Below are 18,035 nucleotides of genomic sequence, written 5' to 3' on the forward strand. Positions count from 1 at the left end.
GACACCTGTACATCAGGTTCTCCAAGCTCTCAAAGTAACTGTAGAAAAACCCACAGACATTTCTGGTCACAATTCAACTACTTTTCCAAATTTACAGGAATGCTGTTTCTTTCCTTGAGATGCCATTAATTCAACTCTTTGTTACCAGCACTTTTTTCTACATTTGCCAAAAAGGATTTCTGCATTTCGTGAGATTCTTATTGATGAGGTTTCCTTGCTACTTTAACGTTGCGATTTTTTGGTTCACTGTCACAGGTATGGGCTACTGTAGTACAGTGGTTTTTCAAGAAGAGAACACAGCGTAAGAAAGTGACAAGCCTCATCACCGTAAACTTCCTCCATAACTTCTGCCTCCAGTATTGTAGTGTCGTTTTGTGATTAGCTTAATGTAAATATGTAAATCAGTGTGCTGCCATCTCTCTGGCCCTTGATATATTGTTTTGGCTCATTGGCCTTCCCTAGGAGGTGGCTCTATGGTGCGTAATCATTAGATCTAAATCGGACCCATAGGAGTTGCTTGTCTTCACCTTGGTGGCTGTCACAGTCTCCACATATAGGAACTGTTTCCCTATCCTCAGAATGGCGCTGGGCCACCTCCGACATGTGCCTCTGTTAGAGACAGGCAAACAGTTCATGTATGCAGTGTCCAAAGAGGCCACCAAGTTTGGGAAAGCCACGGTAGAATGACTCCTGATGGGCTGATTTTGGTGCAGCACCCTCATCTATCGATAAATATTTTTCTTCCTCTCACATTTTGAGATCAGGTAGCTGTAAATGGTGTTTCTTGGCCATATGCAGTAAATAAACAAAATAAGTACCAGCACACAAGTGTAAGTAGACGCCTATGACTGCAGTGGAGTTAGAATGAGGGGAGTTAGAAGGTGCTGCAACAAACTAATGTAAAATTAAGAGTTCAGTTGCAGGAAGACCAATACATGGCCCCGTACAATTCCTTTTCACCTGGCAGTATTTATTGTGTTTTCAAAGACCTGCTATCAAATAGATCCAACATCTAGACATATTGCTATTTGCATGTATTGTGAATATAGTAGAAATACCTTTTTTATTAAGATTTTTAACACATCAACAACAAGGAAAAAGTTTATTGCGACATGTATAAACTGTCCCTCGTTATACCCGCAAAACCTTATGGTAAATATGGAAGGAAGAAAGGTAAAAGCAACTCGTTTCAGTCTACGAACTTCATAGTCACCAAAAGGCAAAACCTGAGAGCACAACTTTTGCTGAAGGGTGTGTGTGTGTGTGTATGTCTCCCAAATGGAATTTTACTGACTATGCCTGAATATATGGGATATGATGGAGATATGCCCCACAGGAAAAATGCAGTTTATTGGAAAGCAAGAAACTATAAGTCCTGAAGAAGTTAGAAGAGAACAAAACACGTTGGCTCTGGCTGCAAATTATGTCTGGAAACATATTTGCCAATAAAGGATGGCTTATTAACAACAATTTTAGATCCATGTGAAGTTTTAAAAAAAAAAATATTATGGTACATAATTGAATGTGATATGTTTATCATCCATTATGTGCTAGACCATATTTTGTATATTGGTTGATTTTTTCCAATCAAGAGGAATGTGTAATGGCTGCCTTCCTCGGTCCATAGTGCACCAAATGTGAATTGGAATAGCTAACACTGGTGATACTGATAAGAGCGGTGTTATTCTTATGAGGCCTCGGCCATTTTTTGCAAATCTTCCTGTGGTTGTTTCTGTTTATTTAGATGCATATATGGACCATTTAAATGGAGTACGTGCCAATTATAATTTGAATTAACTAAGCAAATGGTTTTTGTCATATATTTGCCAAAATGAATTTCAAAACATATCACTGTACCTTCCACATCATCCCGATTTTCCCACTCATATGTATGTCTATTTCGTATTTACTGTTGTTTTCTTATTCCTAAATCTTTGGTGGGGTTAAGTTAAAGGCCAGCACCCCCGCTCTAAAAATAGTTCCAGCACCTCTGTAAGTTTCTATAGTGCCTCCATGAACTAAACGTCCAGCTCAAGGCCTCTGTTTCTGGTGAAGAGACTGGCACTGGTCATCAAGCATGGGTTGAACACTGAATCTCTCTTATGATGAAATGAATAAAACATAGAGCACACTTTACTGAAAGGTGTCCTATTTTGGGACCTTGAGTCATCCCTCCTACTGATACCACCTAATAGCTGAAATCTCCTAAGAGCTCTGGGTACTCCCTTTCACTTCACCTATGCGGTGCTCCCCTCAGTAAGGCTTGACATCCTACTACAGACACCTCTCACTGGTACAAAAAAAGGACAAATTCATTTTAATTATTGTTGCTCCTTGTGTAGTACGGATTAGAGCAAACGTATTTGGTATAAACTACATTTTTGCATCACACCAAACTACCACAAAATTGTGCTATTTATGCAAAAATAGATACTCTTCACATAATAAAGGTCAGACCTAGTTTGGACCGAGATCAGTTTACTCAAGACCTAATCTGGAAGTGGTTATTCATGGGCCAGGTTTTTTTGTAAAGAAAATTTCAATGTATATCTTCAGCAATATTTCCAAAATGCTTTATTTTTGCTCCTGAGGAAGACCACATTTGTTATCGAAGTTATTTAGTGCAAGAGCATACATCTTTACATCTGCACAAAGAGACGCTCACTGGCACAACACAGTGAACCAGAGATACAAAGTTACACACGTAGCCACACTTGCAATGATACCGAGGGGCACACACCGTCATGCAAGCCCAAAACGGGTACATACAGAAACATGGACACACATACTCATAAACACGCATACATAAATAAACAGCTGCCTGATGCTGGCAGGAACAGATAAATGCAAAAAACAGATGATGGACGCAATGCAGAGCAAATCAAATCAAACATTCACCCCCAGTCAAGATCTGGGTTTAATCCATCCGTTTTTTTTTTTTTACTTGCCATGCTATTCCAGTTTGGACCCAGCTATATGCAAATCAGTCTTGACCCTGTTCCCCAGAACAGGGTAGAAACAGATAGAGATCGCCAGGCGCACAGTCATAGACGTATACAAGCATTCATCTACCAATGCAGACATATCTACCGCAGACAGCCACATCACACCACCACACATGCCACAGACCTAGCGACACCCAAACATGCTGAGACTGCCAGGTGAGTACCTGCAGATAAAGGTAGCCGAGAGCGAAAGCCAGATGCACCCATGAACACTTTGAGGCACACTCATGCACCTAGAGCATAGGCTCTTCTAGAAGCAGGGAATGGAGATCTCGAAGGCTGAACCTTCCCATGAATACCAGCATATGCCTGAGAGGGCAGCTAGGACTGGACCAAGGGCGTGTGGGAGGGGTAAGTGGCAGACTTGCTGTCTCACACAGTGCCACCATGCGTCGTCACTTGATAGCTGCTCCCCTCATGCGGTCACCCGACAGAGAACAGCTATCACCCGGTGGCAGGGAAGGTGAACTGGACACCCCTGAACCGAGTGGATCTCAAGCTCGTCTTTGCAGGCTTTAAGCAGTTGATGTCCATTGAGGGGCATGACAGCACTGCAGGGCATCGGCTGCAGCCTCACCTAACCTTTGTGGGGGAGCATTGGGGCGCCAGAGGCAGGATGGCTCCCAGCCAGTTCTTACATGAACCCACTCTCCTCGGCCTGTATTATCCTCACTGTGGTGATTTTTTTAAAGTTGTCAGGTCTCAAGTGGGGCCATTAAGGGTGACGGTGAGGTGTTCCAGGCAATTCTTTGTGTGGTTGGAGGTGGGAGGCGGGCTTGCTAGCTACCTAGAATGCTTTATGCAGCATGACGGTGGCTCAGGGCAGGAGTGAATGATAGCCACACAGGGGACCGCATGCCTGTTCTACCTGTTTCTGAATCCCCCACCTTGCATCAGCGAGAACAGTTTCTCACTGTCCCTCAGGGCCTCCGGGACAGACAATATTTATTTTCAGCTACGAGTAGGATGCACTTGAGGTAGCTACCCATAGTTTAAAGAAACACATGGAGTTGTGAGCCATCAGCCCTCATAGCTTGGAACACCCATTACCTACAGACTACATGTGCACACATGCAGAAGCTGTCACACACTCTCTCTACTCCATAACAACCAGCGACCCATGACTGGAATGAGGTGCAGGATTCCTCGTCACTCTGCCCATCACACACGGCGAGGCTCAGATAGTGTGTATTTACTCGGGATGAACCTGTGCACGTATATGGCCACCTGTGTACACATCTGGGTTGTTGCTACTCAATATAACTTATGTGATTGGAACGTGTGCTTACCTGTGTACATCTGTGTCTTGAGGTTTGCTTGTGACCTGTGTGTGTATTTGTGTTTGTGTTTGTTTTGTAGATTTTTTTTTAAACATAAGTGTCTGTGTGTTGTGGACCTGTGTGTAATTATCTTGTGCTGTAGCATGTTGGTAAGCCCAGTTGGCGTATCATGAGCGAACCCTTCAAAGTCTAGTGCATACGCACACAAACACACACTTTTACACAATTGGTGACATCGTTTCTCCCTTCAACTTCCAATTTCCTCATTCAGTTGAATTTCACTCTTGAGGGACATTAAAGGTAAAGAGCCTAGAAGCAAATCTCTGCAGTTAGCCGCTATGAAATGTAAGCTTTCTTATCTGCTAAGTTATTGTCTTTTAACGCTGTACAACTGAGTAATGCCATCAGCTAGCAGTAGAACCATATGAAAATGACCATGTAAAGTTGATTAATCGACTGTTGCACTACTAGGCCAGACTTTGTATTTTATTCTGTCTCTTTTCCATTTTCTGGTAGGTTGGCGATGTTAATGGCTTCAAGGTAGAGGCCAGGAGGAGACGGTCAGGATGAATTCTATGGATAGGCACATACAGCAGACCAACGACAGGCTGCAGTGCATAAAACAGGTATGTATCCCTCCGCCGGCTCCGATCATGCTGCTTGTGTCATATGAGTCTCATCTTAAGAATTATGCAGCCTCTGCTACTGTATTGATTTGTGCCATGGTGTGGAGCATCTGTCCCTTTCTGCCTCACCTGTGGTCCTCCGGTGTGTGCATGTTCACATCCTAGAGCATCACTGGCGAGGACTACTGGTATAACCAAGTCACCTTTTCGGCCGCTCACCTTTAGATTGTCTGCTGGCCAGTGCTTAATTTGTAAATAAAAACGTGTGGGCTCCCAAAACCCTCCTCTTAAACACGAGGCTGCTGCAATTAAATGTGGGAACATGGAATACTGAGGCGGCGTAATCCTGAAGCCATCTCGGACATGCTATAAAGGTTTCTCTTATACACTAGATACTTTAGGGTCTTTCATACATTGCATGCAGCCAGGACCTCTCTTCCACTCTGCACACAGCATTTAGCCAAGATTGTGACACTCACCGTGTACACCCAATGTCGCTACCCCAGGGCATCTCACACATGCAATACACAGGTCTTTATTATACACTGCATACTTTTAGGTGTTACCGTCATGACCCAAAGACATCAGAGTGCTTTAAAACGCACATAATACTGAGTTACATCGGGTCACAATAATAATAATTGAACTAGGACCTTCACGTCAATCTAAGTATACAGGAATTACCACAGGAGGCAGTTACAACAATAGGGCAGAGGACATGAACAGCTAAAGTAAGGTGAATTAACCAAGAGGTCCATCAAACAGGAGGAGCTTGAGGTCCTTTTTGAAAATTGCTAGGCAGGTGGTTAGAGGGAGTGAGGGAGGCAGAGAGTTCCAGATTCTAGTGGTGCTGCCAGAGAAAGACTGATTCATGTATTGTTCACGTCTGAAGGTGGGGGGATCCGGGAGCAGGGATTGGGCATTTCTGGAACCCTTATTTTCTCTGGAGATTTTCAGTTTCCTGTTTAAATAGGAGGGGGAGGAGGAGTGCAGCGCTCTGTGGGTGATGTAAGCAATTTTTAATTGGGCCCACGCTTCAATGGGGAGCCCAAATTACTTGAGACCTACAAGGAAGCGTGCTGCAGCAAGTTGTGTTGCTCTCTCAGTGGGCTACGGTGAACTTTAGGAATGCCTGGTTTACTGGCACTCTCTATATACACCTAATGTCCTGTCCCAGGGCCTCTCACAAATGCTATCTACAAGCCTCTCTTACAGACCGCATACTTTCAGGGCCTCTCACACATTGCAGGGAGCCAGGGCCTCTCTCACACTTCATGCAGTTGCCCGTCCCCAGCCCGAGGCTCTCTTTTACAAGGCACCATTCTTTCCCCATCACGCGGCGCTGCGTGTATATATTTAAATGCTCCTCTTCATTCGCCACTCCTATGTGTACTAGAGACGGGTTACGAGGTGCCAAGAGTCCTGGAATCCGCGGTCGGCTTGCGGCCCGCATGGATGGGCACGTGATGCCCGCTGCGGTCCGGTTCCAGGCCGTGTAGTGCTCTCTCACTACCTCTCCTTTGTTGACGGTGACGCACGCACTGCCGACGCTTCGGCGCGAGGGATTGTCGCCGGTTCACTTTCTGTGGTGACAAACTCTTGCGCAATCGTCGCCGTCACAAGGGTGGGAAAAACAAACTCGACAAGGTCATTCGATAGAGGAGTTTTTTTTTTTTTTTACCGCAGGCCGGCCTGCGTGTGTCAGCCAGAGGTGCTCAGAGTGCCTTGGCTCAGATATGCAGTACATTTCCACAGCAACTAGTCCTTTGTTTGTGACGGAGCTCGGGGTACCCCGAGAGGGTTAAAAGGTGGGGACGACAGGAAAATGATACCGCCGTTGGGAAAGGTTGCCGCTTTACAGACTTTTCTACTGTCTGGCCTACTCGACTGGCAGAGGAGCAGGACGCGCCGTGTCCTTCGGTGCCAGGCCTGTTAGGTGGTTTAAACCAGTTGGGCTGTTTAAAGCCATCTGAGGACATGAAGGATATTGAACGCGTTTTTAATATAAAATATTGTATTCTCATTTAAATATATCAACCCCTCAAACGTATATGGTATAGGTTGTATTACATAAGTACATAATGGCTACTTTATATATACATGCAAATGATTACAAGTGCACGGTAGGATGTACTTAATTAGCCATGTCCTTATGAATTAGGACCCGGAGAAATCTGGAAATCACCCCACCATTGACCCCAAAACGTTCATGAAATCGCATAGCTCTGTTAATAGCTTTCGCAAACAGTGTACTCCTTCCTATCTCCAGAGGCCCCCTCAAACATAGCCAGCGAGTGAGGTGGGAGGAATGAGGCCATGCCCTTAAGACTCCAGGTGGGAATCTATTTGCCCAAGTGCATTCTCTGCTGGTAACGGGTCAAGGGCCACTAACATAAGCCATGTTCAGGCACTCCGCGGGAAGTTCATCAGTAGGTTTGGATACAGACACCAAGCTATTAGGACCCTTGGCAGCACGAAGATGGTCACTGGAGGCAGCGAGGGATTAGTGATGTCTTCTGCATCGGATATAAAAGTCCCTGTTTTATTATGGATGTGAGGGGCAATTCGTGTTCCATCGTTCTGCAATGCCTACCAGTAAATTAATTTACCGCCTTTATCCTAGATTCGTATATATGACCTTCTGCAGCGATCAAGATCGTAGTCCACACATCGATACTTTATTGGCGTGAGCAGGACAGTAACTTCTACCTGTCAGGGGGGCCTGGCATCTCGGTGTGCTGGAGCCACTTTACCCTATTTGGCCATTTGTGTTTGTTGTGCAGGGGCACCTCATTTATCCCTGGCCATTGTTAGAATGCCTGATAGTGGCTCCTCCTATTCTGGATTTTTAACACACTTATACATTATGTGTACCCTGAATGCCTTGAAGCTCTTACCATCTAAATTTCGGGCTCTAATAAATCGTTTGAGCCCTGATGATGATCCTGCTATCCAAATATCTACTGTTATTACTGACCCTATTTGCACTGGTGACCAATTTGTAATGGGACGTGCTGTTCTTGCTTTGGCACTTTGACCAACACACGTTTTACCCAAAATAGAGCACCAAACACATTTTGTCACTTTCACCCACTGCTCCATTGTTAATAAGTTTTATTTTCCTTTATTCATAAATTTATTTTTGTTACAAATGAATAACCATTCGATTATTAAGATTGCGGGTATTGTGTGTCCAGGGACAACTCTTCGGATGTTCTGATGTAATATGACTACCCAAGGTCTCTGACAACTCTCGGGATCCCTTGTATTTGTGCTTCCTGTTCCATCCAGGCATGCTGACCTATGGTAGACTAATAGTGTTACCAAATGTCACCTTAAGTGAGGGGAAATGTGGTTACTGGTGGGCATGACAAGGTAGAGGTCAGTGGTTGATTATAGTGTTGGGAGTCTGTGATGTGCTCCTGGCTAAACCCTACACCCAAGCTGTATACAAGTGCACTAAACTACATGTTAAGCTATTTTTTTTGTGTGTTGCAGTAAGAGGTGCACTAATTATGTTGACATGTTGCCGAGGGAGATTACCTGGTTGCTTGCCCACTACCAGTAGCACGTTGCGGATAACTCTGATGTGCACGCTCTGAGCGAGGTCTTAAAGTACTTTCTTGTTCATTCCTCGGATTGTGGGAGCTCCATCCTAAGAACACAATTACTTATGAAATGGCATCCTCTTGTAGCCTACTCTTACACCTGCATCTGAGTGAGCCCTTCCCCTGAAGGTGTTCTGTGTGATACAGGCTCGATATTTTTTCTGTTGAGCTTTACAGTGTGTTGTGTGTTTCTGTTAGTGGAGTGGTACGAATTATATACAGCTTGGGAACTACAGAACTGTCAATACTACGTTTGTATTTTGTGTTCACTTAAAAGGTGGCTGCATCCTCAGTCAGCCACTAATTGATAGAATGAATGGCTGCTGGTCTTGGCCAGGTGTACAGGTCAATCATTCAAGGTTTAAATGTTTAGCTATTAACTTTTATCCTCACTCCCTTCCCGTAAAAAAAAAAAAAACATATTTTCCCAATTCGCCAAATTAAAGCCGTATAGGAAAGTTGTTGTAAGTGAATTTTATTAGCCTGGTGTGGTGAAATTTGACTGGTGGTGGTGGTGAAGTGTATGCTTAACTTTGTGAAATGTTTCTGTGGTTATATTTGATATTCCTTCACACTGCAGCATTTGTAAATGTTATACAAGTATATTTAGGGTTGACCTGCAGTAACAAAACACTACAGCACTTCTGGTTCCACGTACTCTGTCTGGGCCCGGGCAGCGAGGAGGCTGCTCATTGTAGGCAGAGGTGCGTGGTGAGGCCCTGCGGTTTCTAGCACATGGTTGTGGCGGGTTATGTCTCTTGGAGGTCAGAGTCCTGGCAAGGCGTTTGTCTCGATTGCCGGCTAAGGATGCGGTGAGTATTTTGGGTTCAGGCCATGGGAATAGTGCTCCGCTCAGTTCCAGGAGTGGGAAGAGAGCTCCTCTTGCTGCTTGAAAGAGAGCGAGCTCACCTTAGCGCCAGCCCACTGAGGGGGTGCTTACCTCTGTTCGGGTCGTCTGCACGCTTCCTATCCACTGTTACGGCGTTTGTCATGGTCGCAGGCCACACAGATAGTGTTTATTTTGTAGAAGAACGACTGCCGGTGCGCATAAAAATAGGCGGGCTGAATGCTAAGGCTGCGAAATGTTGAATCCATCTCCGGTATCTCTAATCCACAACCTGAAACTGCTGCCCCCTTCCCTGCGATCTCTTTCTGTGCCCGTTTTTCGTCTTTCTCTTTTCCAGTCTGTGTTTTTTCCCCACTCTTGCTACCAGTCATTGTCTTATGAGCTGAAATATGTGTCGGTCCACAAAAGTGCTGGTGGGCCCACCGGCTGGTAGTCAGCACCGCACTCGGAGGTTGCTCGTCTCCGTTCCGGTCTGGAGGGGGGTGCGTGTTCGATTAGTGAGAGTCTGAGGGCGGTGCTCGTCTCTGCTTCGAACCATGAGACAGGCGCTTATCTCCTTACTCGGTTCGGTGGGAATGCTTGCCTGACCTCGGGCGCTGCACGGCGCTTTTCTGAGGTCCAAGCAGGTGAGAGTGTGTTGCTTGATCTCAGGCAAGGTGGGGGTAGCTGTCGAGATTCCAGGCTGAAAGGAGGGTGTTTGCCGGGGCCTTAAGTGGGCTGGGATCCTCTGGGTCTCCGTCGCTGTAGTAATTAAAACGGACCCTGGAATGGATCCCGATCAGGTCTTATGTCCGTGTACTTAATTGCCAAAAACGTTGATCCCGTTTCCGAGCAGTAAATTGTAAACATGTTAAAGTGATCCTTTTGAGAGATTTAGTTCCTTTTTATATTTCACGTCCCACTTAATCATACATTTCCCAGTTGTCTTGGCTATTTCCAGAATGTTGTATTTTTGTTTTTCTGTTTTTTGAAGGCTGTCACTCTTATACAGTACATACTTTGAACTAAGTTGCCTCCACAGTTTATACCGGGCCAGGTCTGAGAGCTCTGGAGATAAGGTTGAAGGCAGTGGGTCAGAACGGTGTTTCAGAATTGGTGGCCATCCATTCCTTGGCCTCTGTGTAGGGCACACAGAGAAAAGGTCACTTACTCCAATTGCAGTGATGATGCTATGCAACTGATTATGAAGGAGGTACACGGTTGTCACATTAATGACAAAACGAAAATGAAACAAAACGAAGTGCTTACAGGTGAGTGGGTGTGTTTGGCAGGTGATCAAGTGAAAGAGATGTGAGGAAGTGCATTCAGGAGATAGTGAAGAGGAAACATAAATTATAAGACATGCAGATGAACAATATGTGGAAAGAAAAAGGCATATATGTTTAATATTGAGTGACTATAACAGGGGTGATTGAGAAACTCTGAAGAGCACTACTCCCACAATCCCCAGTAGCGTTTATTTCACTCTCACATTGAAACGTTTTAAATACTTTTGTTGTTACGCATTTATCGTAAACGGTTAATAACCATTGACAAACCAGTAGTCCTGGCTAGTTTTAAGAGTATATGTCAGTTGTGTTATATATCTGGATGCAATAATAGAAAACTCAGAGGAGCTAAAATACACATCCGGTGGGGCACACTGTGGGAGTCACAGAAATATAGTTTAGGTGTTAAAGCAACCCCCTTAATTACATAGGTCATGTCTTTAGAGACACCCCACACACTCTTTTCATCCCATTTAAAGCCCGGGTGTTTGCGCCCTCCCCGCCCATTTTTTAAAGTTTTTTTTTAGGTCGAGCGTGCAAGTGCTCGGACGTTTTGTAATTTATCTGTGGGTTTTTAACAACTCCCAACCGTACGCCCATCACTATCAATCGTTCATGGACTTGCCTTCCAAAAATCCTTTGTTTTCGTTGGTAAATGCTTTATGTTGGTCCTTCCTTGGGGAAGTTTTGTTACTGCCTTGGCCATCAACCCTGTTACATGGAAAATTGCACTTTTGCTGATAACTTTGACTGCGAGTGAACTTCTTTTTCCTTTTCTGTCTTTCCTTGGCGCTCATGGTGGCTGTGGCGCTTTGAATCAGCTTGCTTATGCCAACTGTTTTACTTTTTATTTTCAGTTTGTGTGGCAAGACAACTCCAGTTAAGAATTTACAAGGCTAATAGCTCTAACTCGTGCAAACGCGAGTCCCATTGCAGTGCAAATGCTTGTTTAATGTGCACTGATGAGTCACACACAAGGTTCCAGCCTCCTCTCTGGTTCCAGAGCTCAGGGCCTGGAAGTAATTATTCCTCTGCAGCACTTTCCAAGGCGGGCCACTACAGGCCTCTGGCCCTGTCCCACATTCTTCCGCCTTGCAAGCAAGACATGTTTTTTCCACTCTGCCTCGCGCTGCTGTTAAAGTGAAGTTCTTAACCCCTCTTGTCTGTTCAAGACATCTCTAAGGCGGACAGTCAATGTGATCTTGGGTGCGTCCACGCAGCTGATGCTGTGTAGGATAGTGTCGATTTGTGTTCTTTCCTTTAAACCTTTACACTGCTGTATAACTAGCCCACCTTCGTGCGCAGCTAGGCCAGCGAACAATACATCTCTTCTTCCCGCTTAAGGGCCTAGAGTCTTACTTCCAAACGCAGTACTTTAAGAGTTCTTACCCTGTCTGCATTAGCACAGTGGCCATAAAGGGGTATACTTTAGATGTGCGGCATGTTTAGTGTGTAGTCTAAGGAAAATGAACCCCGGTCTTCAGGCCAAGGCCGAGGTTGTCTGATTCTCTCTGTCTGGAAACGACGAGTACCTTCATTTTTGACAACCACAGGGAAGCATTTGGTATTGTGTATCCAGTGCAGTGGTTGTTTTACTGTATTGTTATAGTTATCTAGCGCTTACATTGTGTTTCTCGGAAGTATTAATTATTATATGAGTAATAATATTATTGTTATTGTTTTTGTTACTGTTATCATTTGGGCCTTTCAATGCACATTTCACAACCTAAATTGTCTCTCGGGGTTAAAGATTAAAACAAAACAAAAAACTGGTGCTCAGAAAAGAATAAAAGGCCTAATACACCCTATCTGGGCTCAAACATGTGACTTGCACGCACACTCATGTTAACCAAAGGCTCAACTCATTTATTGTAGTCTGTGTTAGGAACATTTTGAAAATTATTTAGATCTTCCTGTGAGACAAAGCAGACCAGCACTGTAGATTCTGCACGTAAAAAATATTTTCATGTTTTGTGCAGTACTTGGATCTTTCATGCTGTGCAGCGCTGGTACGTAAAAGCCATATATATACATATATATGCACTGTCCACTGCATACCAGCCTGCACAACACACACCTCAAAGGCACTCTTAATCCCAAAGCAACTGAGTGGAAGGGAGATTTCAGTTTGTGTTACAGGGTGTATGTAGAACCCTGTGGCTGGAGGTGGCACTCAGGCCTTCATTTCGAGTCTGGCGGTCCTTGGACCACCAGACTTGTGGAGGCAGTCTTACTGCTGCCATGCCGGCGGTAAAGACCACCATATTACAACTTCAGCGGTTTGGCTGAAGCCAAACCACTGAAGCGCTGCCTGTACTGCTAGGGCGATGGGACCGCCGGGCCGGAGGTGAGCACCCCTGGCCATGCGGTAGTCGCAACTCCGCCATCGGCATTGCGACTCAGCAGAGCGCCAACATTTTCATGGCAGTCGCACTGCCACGAAAATGCTGGAAGTCAGGTGCCCAGTGACCGGAATCTCCATTGCTGTCGCTGCAGACCATCCTCCACACAACCACACACCTACATTCACGCACCCCCACTCACCCACGCATTCACTTGCAAACACCCCCAAACACTCGCAACCAAATACTCACTCAGATACACCCATTCACTCGCACTCACGTACTCGAACATACACATCCACTCGCATGCACGCACACAGACATGCGCATGTACTCACGTGTATGCACTCAAACTTACACCCCGCCCCCCCCCATTCACACAAACATACACGCAGTCACACACATACAGACCCCCCCCATCGCATACATGCACTTACACACACAGACATGCCCCCGCATTCACACAAACATACACACACTTACACACGCACCCACCCTCTTCCCCCAAACCTGCATTCATACACACACGCAGACACCACTCACTTTCACACAGCAATCCCCCTCACCTCCACCTCCCCTCTTTTGGACGATCAACTTAACTGCTTTGGTCAGGTGGTCTTCCGGGAGGGGATGGGTCCCGGCGCTTTCCACCGCCGGCCTGCACTGCCATGCAGGAAACCGCTGTGCCGTATTACTTGTCGTAAAAGGCAGGCGGAGTCCTGTTGGTGCCGGTAGTGGAAACCGCCTCTATTATGGCATAGGCCAAGCCGGGGGTGTTGTATTTCTGCCCAAAATCGGACCGAAATCAGCACGACGTTGTAATATGGTGGTTTTCAGACCACCAGCACTGGCGGTCTTTTGACACCCACGGCTTCGGCGGTCTTACGAAAAGACTGCCGAAGTCGAAATGAGCACCTCAGTGTCTGTGGCTCAGACTGGACTGTGCATGCACCCCTGAAGCTGAATAAGGTGCAATTTGTACATCTTTATGTATATATAAAAAAATAATTGTTATTCCACATGATGATCATTTCTTGTCAGAGAATGGCTGGAAGCCCTCAGCCGGGACATAGTTACCGGCTTTTATGAGGGTGGTGAGGCAATGATGCCTTAACGTCCTGTGTCTGGAAGCAAGGGGCAGCCTTTGGAGGTTACGGGTGCTTGGCGTTGCAGTGCATTCTGTTGTGACATCCACAGTGGCAGTGTGGAGGCCTATGATGGGAGTGACAGCAGAGTGCCCAGTGGTTGTGGTGGTGTACTCATACTAGGTAGCAAGTAGACCTGTGGTGGCAGACGAGAGGGCAGTGTTGGAAGGGAAGGAGGCAGTGATTGCAGCAGAGAGTCCAGCCGTGGGCTGTGGATGTAGTGTCTGGGCCCGTTGTGTTTGAGTAGAGAAATGTGGGTGTAGTTTAAGAGGTCTTCAAAGGTCATGAAGGCAGGAGAGAGGCCTCTGGTGTGAATGGGGGCTGGCAGTAATAGTTGAACACACATTGGTAATGGAGTACCCTTTGGTGACGCTGGCGAAGTCTTTGGTGGAACTTGGTAGCTTGAGGTGCTACAGGAACTAGAAAGGGCTGTGGAGTTGGTGCACCATGGATAGGTTGCATTGAAGAAGCCTAAGATGGTAGTAGGTGGGGCAGTGCAAAGCCGGCAATGATGAAAACTGTAACAACAATAAAAATGGGCAGTGTAGAGACTTTTGCTGTCCATTGAGTGTTGGACATACCCATAACTGTGTCATGTTTGTAGAATCTGAGCTGTTTGTCACAAGAAAAAGGAAAACTGGTCTTACCTGTTTACAAAAACTAAGCAGAACGAAACGAACTTTTGTAAGGGGAAGAGGAGATGAGGTGGAAAATGCTCATAAAATGAAAAGTTATGCAGGACACAAGTGGCATAAGAGAGATGTGTTTTATATTTCGGAGCGACATGGTGTATTGACTAAGCATTTTATGGGACAGAAGATATATATATACGTTTAGGGGCTCTATGTGATAGTAACAGTGTGTTGTAAACCGAGAACCTTAGATACTACAGGTAATATGTAGAACAGAATTGTTCAGTGTTGGCCGAAGATATCAAAATCCACACCATATCTTAAAAGACATGCAGGAGATACATTCAAATGCAATGAACAAATTAGTAGTAATTTACTTAGCTTTGGTTTAAAAATATGGCCTAGATTAACCCCTTGTAATCAATCATGACAATTCTGAACTATGTTCTAGTAAAGGGACTGTAGCAACATCCACATTTTAGCCTCACTTGCTACTTAATAATATATTTTTGTGAGAAACCATTCACTTTCTTCACCTGCGCCTTTTACTTCTGTAGTTGCTCTTAATCCCCATGCACAAAACTCTGCCCAAGCACCAGGCAACATGACTCGCACTTCAGAACAGACACCTAAATAATATACAGGAAAGAGAACCTAGAAGAGGTTCAAGCTTAAAGCTATTGTTACAGGTAAGTATGTTTCTTCTCGGGTTTCACATCAATTGATCCTCCCACGCTTAAGGTTTCTTCCCTGGCTTCGCTAGTCACCACCCTCAACTTACAAACAAATACACCACAACCAGCAATGGACCTTTGCCTCAAAAGTGATGTTTTGAACTGTGCAGTGCCCCTGCCTACTCCTTTACTATCCCAAATTATTTATACATTCTTCTGCATAAATTTGTGACCGAGATGCTGGTGAGCAACATCATTGCGAAGAACAAGGATCTCACTTTGCGGAGTAGAAATCCCACTGGGGTCGGGGAGGACTTTGGTGTTCCACACTTCTCTGAACTGCTGATATTCCCACTGCTTTTAGCTGCGGTAAATAGGTTGTGCTTAGTACTAGACATTGGGTATCATTAGACTTTGATTGATCTAGCTATGTTCATTTAACCTTGATTCTGAGACATAAAACAAGGGTGGGATGGATGTCTGTTGTTGATCACCATTGGTCATTAATCTTCTTCTCCTATTTCAGCACTTACAGAATCCCGCCAACTTCCAAAATGCGGCCACAGAGCTACTCGATTGGTGTGGGGATCCCCGAGCCTTCCAGAGACCCTTTGAGCAGAGCCTGATGGGCTGTTTAACGGTAGGTGCACTGTTTGTGGTGGTTTGTACCTCCACCCACTGCCATGTCCAGGTATTGCCACCAGCACTGGTGAGGGTATTGATGACATACCTGCTTCACAGCCAGGTCAGGTCCCGCTTCCAAACTACCCTGAAGAGGTTCATCAGATCAGATCAGGTCTTCAGGAAGCGAGGCAAAGAGATGGCACTGTGCCTCTGTTAAGAGGCGGAGCTAGGCCCTTTTCAGGATGAGTGAGAGCTGTGACAGAGAGGAACCAGGCCTCTGGAGACATGTGCCTCAGTCAGAGCCCAGCAGAGTATGCTTCGATCAAAGTGTGGAGTGAAGTGTTTGGAGGTTTGCTTTTTGTCGAGGGATTGTAAGTTCTGTGCCTCTGTTGGTGGCGAGGAGTGAAAAGCAAGAAAGGTTATCAATAGCGTTGCAGAGAAGCAAACTGAGCACCTGTATGCAAAAATACATGTTGATATTAAAAAGTGTTTTGTTAGGGAGTTCGGCACCTCTGCTGCTTCTTAGTTCTTGAGTGACACATTGCACCATTTCCTGAAGCCAAGTAACACATCATTGCATAACTGTGGCAAGAATGTGCTGCTCCCAGAAAGACTGGAACAACCTGTCTTTTCAAGTTCCTAGAAGAGATGCCTAAAAATAGTCTGAAAAAAGCCAAAAGCTGTGTTATTCTGTAAATTCTGTAGCAGGTGAATCACTGCCTTTCCAGCTCTGAAACAAACTAACCATGGACAGTTTAGTGGTGAATGGTAAAAGGTAGTAGCCAGCTGCATGGTGTGAGAGTTTCGAAAGGCCCTGGCGTTTTTCCATTTTCTGGAACGTTGCTGGGCATTGCTGCACCCGGCATGCATTGCTGCCTGTATTACCTTGCACCGCTGCAAAAGGTTTGAATAATGGAACAAAATCAAACTATCAAATTAATGTTTAAAGATCCTTCTCTCATTAGCACATCGCGAAGCCACAATAAACTGATGCAGTAAGACTGGAATTATTGGTACCTTATGGTGTACTAATGCCTTATTCGCATGGAAGCCACGTTTAGCTGCAGGCAGCTAAGGCAGGTCTTACTTCTTTGTGATTGGCCACGTTCTGCTCTGTTTTTGTCCAACGCATTAATGATATGGAGAAGCCTCCTTCACTCAGAAAGGCTTTCCATCTACTTGCCTGGAGCCCTATCGTAATCCCCATGCAGTTTTCCCTCCTAGTTGACTGTCTGTCTCTGTCCTTTCTCTCTGTCTAGCTATCTCTCCATCTCTCTTAATTTTCTGTCCCCACTACCAAATCCCCTTTATCCTCTTCTGGTAGACTTTCTCCAGCTCTTGTTTCCAGGCCTTGTTGACACAGTAGTTGATGCAGGCCTTAATAGGGTGGTCCCAGATCCCCATATTTAATACAATATCTGGTCTTAATCTTGTTTCTTGTGATTGAGCTTTTTAACAGAGCCAGTGTTCATGTTGCCACAGCACCTTGTCTAACCTTCAGATACTCTATCTCGTTTTCTCTGGTGGTGATACGCCTGTGCTGGGTTCCCTTAAATTTGTGCTTTTGACAGGGGTGGCTGGTAACCTTTGAAACTGGTGGGGCGACCAAAGTGCTCCCCGCTTCCAAAAAAAATAAAACATCCCTTCCCTCCAAAAGCCCATAATAATATAAAAAAAAAAACCTTCCTTCAAAAGCCCAAAATATATCACCCACCTCCCGCCAAAAGCTCATAATAAAACAACCTCTCCCCCCAGAATCCCAAAATAAAACTACACTAACATTTAAAATAAATAAAATCAAAATAAATGGTACTTACCCACTGCTGCATGTTGTCTTCGGTGTTCGGAAACTGAAGTCTGCGATGGAGCTCCCTTGACCAATCCAGACGCTGATCTCAAGCTATTAACCAGAATGAGAGAAGCACCAGGATTGGATGGAGCACTTTGGCAGGACGCTTCTTCAGGCCCTGGAGACCTGTGCTTG

The 18,035-nt window shown here is 45.3% G+C and overlaps 1 protein-coding gene across 7 annotated transcripts in view; it reads left to right on the forward strand.

Moving 5' to 3' along the window:
• Positions 1-18,035, forward strand: part of ZMIZ1 (zinc finger MIZ-type containing 1) — a 469,088-nt gene that overhangs the window by 297,480 nt on the left and 153,573 nt on the right. For all 7 annotated transcript variants that reach the window (XM_069240178.1, XM_069240175.1, XM_069240177.1 and 4 more), the window contains exons 4-5: positions 4,802-4,911; positions 15,954-16,067. In XM_069240178.1, the coding sequence (XP_069096279.1) occupies positions 4,852-4,911; positions 15,954-16,067 (174 nt within the window). In that variant the 5' untranslated portion in view covers positions 4,802-4,851. The remainder of the gene's footprint in view (positions 1-4,801; positions 4,912-15,953; positions 16,068-18,035) is intronic.

This window comes from Pleurodeles waltl, chromosome 6, assembly GCF_031143425.1.
Source record: "Pleurodeles waltl isolate 20211129_DDA chromosome 6, aPleWal1.hap1.20221129, whole genome shotgun sequence".
Lineage (NCBI taxonomy): Eukaryota > Metazoa > Chordata > Amphibia > Caudata > Salamandridae > Pleurodeles > Pleurodeles waltl.